Source organism: Seriola dumerili, unplaced genomic scaffold (assembly GCF_002260705.1).
Source record: "Seriola dumerili isolate Sdu_G_001 unplaced genomic scaffold, Sdu_1.0 BDQW01000016.1, whole genome shotgun sequence".
NCBI lineage: Eukaryota > Metazoa > Chordata > Actinopteri > Carangiformes > Carangidae > Seriola > Seriola dumerili.
Window position 1 is genome coordinate 119,151 of NW_019174271.1, and position 4,952 is coordinate 124,102.

The 4,952-nt window shown below is 40.4% G+C and overlaps 1 protein-coding gene across 1 annotated transcript in view; it reads left to right on the forward strand.

The window, feature by feature from the left end:
* The first annotated feature begins 1,598 nt into the window (after positions 1-1,598).
* Positions 1,599-4,952, forward strand: part of LOC111226076 (dysbindin-A-like) — a 9,134-nt gene continuing 5,780 nt past the window's right edge. The window contains exons 1-4 of the mRNA XM_022751169.1: positions 1,599-1,817; positions 3,778-3,831; positions 4,668-4,718; positions 4,813-4,873. Of these exons, the coding sequence (XP_022606890.1) occupies positions 1,762-1,817; positions 3,778-3,831; positions 4,668-4,718; positions 4,813-4,873 (222 nt within the window). The 5' untranslated portion in view covers positions 1,599-1,761. The remainder of the gene's footprint in view (positions 1,818-3,777; positions 3,832-4,667; positions 4,719-4,812; positions 4,874-4,952) is intronic.

The window sequence follows — 4,952 nt, forward strand, 5'->3', positions numbered from 1 at the left end:
CATCTATTTTCATGACAGCTAATTTCAGAAGACGAGTTTCCAACTGAGAGAGGACATAATGATTTCATGCCTTTATTCTTGACTTTATGAATTTATGTGTTATCTAATACAACTTGGAAGTGTTTGTTGTTAATCAGTTGTTTTGTTATACTGTATCTCTACCTGTCATTATGTATTCATTGCTTTTTGGTAAGATGAGCAAACTGACGACATTTAACACGTGGAAAGGCAAATATTTGTGCAGCGACGTCTAAGCTAACTGTAAAAACTCTGTAAATGTGAATGATTTGAATGAGAATTTGCAATAAAATCCCTTTGTATATTTATCTACCAGGTGTATTTAGCTCATTTAAACTGAGGCGATATCCACACACTGCACCAGTGCTGAGCAGAGGAATTGCCGTGCTGAAAATGCTTATGCTAACCCAAAACAACTCGCCTTTTGTTCCAGTATAAAGAGCTCGAAGGTTATTTAAATACCAGAGGTTCTGCGTATGTTTCCTGGTTATTACAAATCAAGTCTATGTAGTCTATGTAGTGTTCCCTTGCTCTTTTTCTGGTGGTTTCCATTTATTTCTTTACAGACTGATCATATTAACGTTTTCAGATCCATCAAACATGAAGCTTTGCATTGTTGGATTGTTAAAAAATGATAGTGTAAATACTATGACTATTACATTGTTTGTTTCATTCTGTGAGTTGTTATGGCCATGATGTAGCACATATATTTCACACTAAGAATCAGAAATCAAAATGGCAGAAAGTAAATATAGTGCATTAAGGACAAAATATGGAGCATGGGTGAAATAAACAAACCTAACCCTCCATCATTCCATCAGATGGAAATATTCCAGATGTGTTGTGCTCTAATCTGCACTTCTCCAGGGTGAGTCAAGACACTGGTTGTGAGTAATCAGCAATACAGAAAGGTGACACACCTGATGGCCTTCCTGGTCACCAGTAAACCAACCTGTGGAGGATTTTGGTGCCACATGTTAAGACAGCTACACCACAAGCATCAAAACACCAAATGAAGAAATATGCTTTGGAAGAATAGTCAGACCAACTCTTACACCTCACAAACTTTGTGTTCAATCTGTCACACACCTGTCAAAGTCAGTTGAGTAAACAAGGCCAGTTAAATTACATTACTCAAACTAAACATTCTTTAAAAATCTTCTTCTGTTTTCTATCCTGATTAACTGTGGACAACAAGACCAATGAACACAATCAAACAAACAAACAAACAAACAAACAAACAAACAAACAAACAAATGAAACACAAAATGTGACATATGTTTTGACAAAGTGTATACAGGTTATTCTGCAGACCCCATTCCAGGACTGTGAGGCACTGACTGAGCCAGAAGAGGGTGGTAGTAGGCTACACAGTACATCAAACATTTCTAACCTGCTACAGAAGAAGAAGGAGTACGTTGATTATTTCTACCCTGAGTTACTCCTGTCAGGCACACCTTCTTGGGCTGCGTAAAGCTGACATTACCCCGCCCTATGTGGTCTATACCATGTAATGAGCCTATTGTGTAGGAGCCACCAGGGTCTACAGGCTCGGAGGAGAGTGGAGAGGTGGAGGACTTCCTGGGAGTTTCAGCTCAGGGCAAAATTAACACCACCACTAGGAGCATAGACCAGTAGGGTAAGAGAGCAGCAAACTGGTACAGTGGAGTAAATCAGTTCAGTGTTGATGGTTCACTTAAAGCTGGCAGTCTGGATGATACAGATCCGCCACCGAGAGGAATCATGTTTGAAAACTTCAGAGAAAGACTTCACATGGTCCAGCAGGACTTCACAACCGGGTGGGTCTTCAGTCTGACACCGTTAACCATAGACTAATTAACTGCTGCTTTAGCTAACGATAAGTAGCTGCGGCTAACCTCCCACCTCACATATACCTGTATAATTGCCGTAGATGGATGTGTGTTAGACCTCGTCATAATGTAATAATGAAACACCAGCTACAGCGGCTATACAGTCTATGGGCTAAAGCTAACACAGCCGTAATTCTGCTGTTTCGTCGTGACGTTAACTTTTGTCGCTGAATTTAAAATTGTCGTCAGTTACATTTACAGTTAAACTGTCAAGATATAGTAGCGTTCAGTTGAACTGCTGTTTCCGTCCTAACGAGCTCCGGCCTCTCGGTTCCTGCTTATTGCTTTCAGCTGACGGTCATGTGACGAGTGTTTTTTCATCAGACTTTAAATGGAGGACAGTGAATACACGAGCCCGCCGTAATAGAAATTATTTCCTGTTTCTGTGTCAGTAATGTGATGTCAGCCTTCCCCACTATTACCATAATTTCCTGGTAGAGAGCTCACATGAACACAGATAGTAAAATGAAACGTCTGGCCCAACATATGTCTATCCCATATAGGCTACTTTCACATCCGGGCAGAGTCCGGCTGTTATCCTGACAACCAGAGGGGTTTCTGTGTGCGCGCCAGAACCGGTCCAGATGTGGAAGTAGCATCTTAAAAATCATGCTGTATATATCTGGGCCAGATTCGGGCCATTGACCCGGGTATACTCGGCCGGAAGAAAACAAGCAGTACTGCCTTTAAAAGCTGCTCTTTACCTGGGGCTGAGTATCAGTCAAAAATGATAGTGAAACCTTGACTGCAATACAGATTCTATGATACTTTTTTTCTATACCAGTGTTATCAAATCCATTTTAACAAAAAGAAAATGACAATAAACATTACAGTGCAGAATATAGTTTTACGCAAGCCAAAGATGCTTTATACCAATGATGAGGCATTACAAGCAATGGCAATGGTATGAAATGGTAAACCATTCCTGTCTCCTGAGTGGACATGGTCCTGATTGCTTGTCAAACAAAACAACAATACAATACAGTATGAATTTGCACCTTGTTTTGCCGCTTGTTTTTTATCTGCTAGTTGATATCTGATCAACCCAGTACAAGATCAGTCTAATACTCTGTTTTCTCTCCAAAAATACTTAAATAATAATAAAAAATAATATTAGTATTAAGTATTAAGCAAAGAAACACTAGTTACATCTTTAATGTATAAGTCTCTCTAAACTTCTGTTTATCTGGTTACAAAGTGACATTTGCAGCAGTGACACCAGAACCAGAACTAACAGAGAGAATTATCTGTGTTGCTGAGACAGTCATTTCTCAAATGAAGTTAATTTTCTCCAGCTTGGTCTGAAAAATTACATTTTAGTGTCAGAATATTCTGAAGATCTGTAGCTTTTGAAAAATTGATCCAATATTTATTTTGGTGACTGTGGGTTGAAAGAATCATAATGTGTGATCACGTTCACAGATACAGGAAATGTTTCTACATCTCAACTGTCTCTGCTTTAGTTTTGTTTTTAAGTTCAGTCTCTTTACACACTCAAATGTGTAAATAAACTGTAAATAAAAATGTTGCTGCCTCTCTTTGCCTGTAAATATGAGCCAGACAGTCAAAGGCTCAAATCAGCTGCTCCAGATGTTCATACAACAGCCTGCTGTTAGGAATATACTCCATCCATCCCCAGCTCCTCCTGTCTACATGTCAAGTGTCAACGTGTCTTTGAGCAACATAACAAACTCCAGTTACTCCTGATGGTTAGGCCGTGGAAGCTCACTGTTGTATCACATAAAGCACTGTACCAGTGCATTGCTATACAGCGTGTTTTAACCTGGTGTGAAAAGTCATTCATGCTCCCGTGCATTTGTTCTACATACTTGCTGAACTGACAGTCCTCTCTCTCTCTCTCTCTCTCTCTCTCTCACTCTCTCCCCAGTTTAAAGACCCTTGGAGACAAATCAAGAGACACCAAAATCAAGAGGAGACCCAGGTTAGCAGTAACATTTTATGTGTGTGTTGATTATGATATAAGGGTTCCACAGAGCTCTTTTGTAAAGGTTAAAGGGGCTATATGTAAGTTTCTGTGCTGTTGAACATGGGCGAGCAGGTGGTGGTGATGCCATCATTGTGTTTACAATACAAGAGGTTATAATACGTCATCAAGCAGCTACTTCGTCAGTGATTCGCTATTGGAAAGTGACAAGACGGGCTCGGCTAACTGGTTAGCATGCTAACTTCATTAGAACAAAGTGTCAGTCAGTGTGACAAAGACAAAACTCAAAATTGGTGTTTGTTTCCACCTCTGGAGACAGCTGTTGGTGAGTAAAGGAATGACATTTGATACTGAACTTGCAACATTTCTTCTAGAAACAGATGTTAATGCTAACATTAGCTATGTAGCTATAGCAATAACTTACATATAGCTCCTTTGAAAGTTTCTTCAAACAAAGTTGAAACGTTTAAATCTCATGTGCACCCCACCTGAACTTTTGTTTTAGTGACACAGCAGCTGCATTCATGGTACTGCTGCTGTGCACCACTGGTTCTCAGGCTGCTGCTGGGACAGACACTAATGACCCTCTGGGCTCATCACTCAGCAGCTGCCTCCATGGTTTACTAACCTTTGGTGGTGGGGGGTTACCATGTGTGTTAAAGTTTCCTAGGGATGCCCTGACTTTGTCTCTGCTGCACGGGTTGCAGTAAAAGAGGTGACTCCTCCTGAACTGTATTGGTGCTCACATTATTCAGAAGCTACAGAGGTGACACTGCTATGATCTACTCTATGCTACAGGAACGTTTACACTGTGTGATTCTCCTGTTGTCCAGGTTTGAAGAGAGTCTTCCTCATTTCAGTGCTGGACTGGAAATCCTCAGCAGGTCTCTGCACACACAAACACACAGGCAGTTTACAAATAGCTCTGTCATGTGTATGTAACAGGTTTATTTATGTCTATGAACCTTGTCTCTGTAGGTATGAGGAGAACTGGTTCCTGCTCCATAAAAGAACTAAAGACTGTGCTCAGGCTGCAGAGGTAAGACCAGTTCTCTCTATTAGACACCATCAATGACACCAGTAATGATTTGCAGTATTATTACCTGTGTTAATGGATG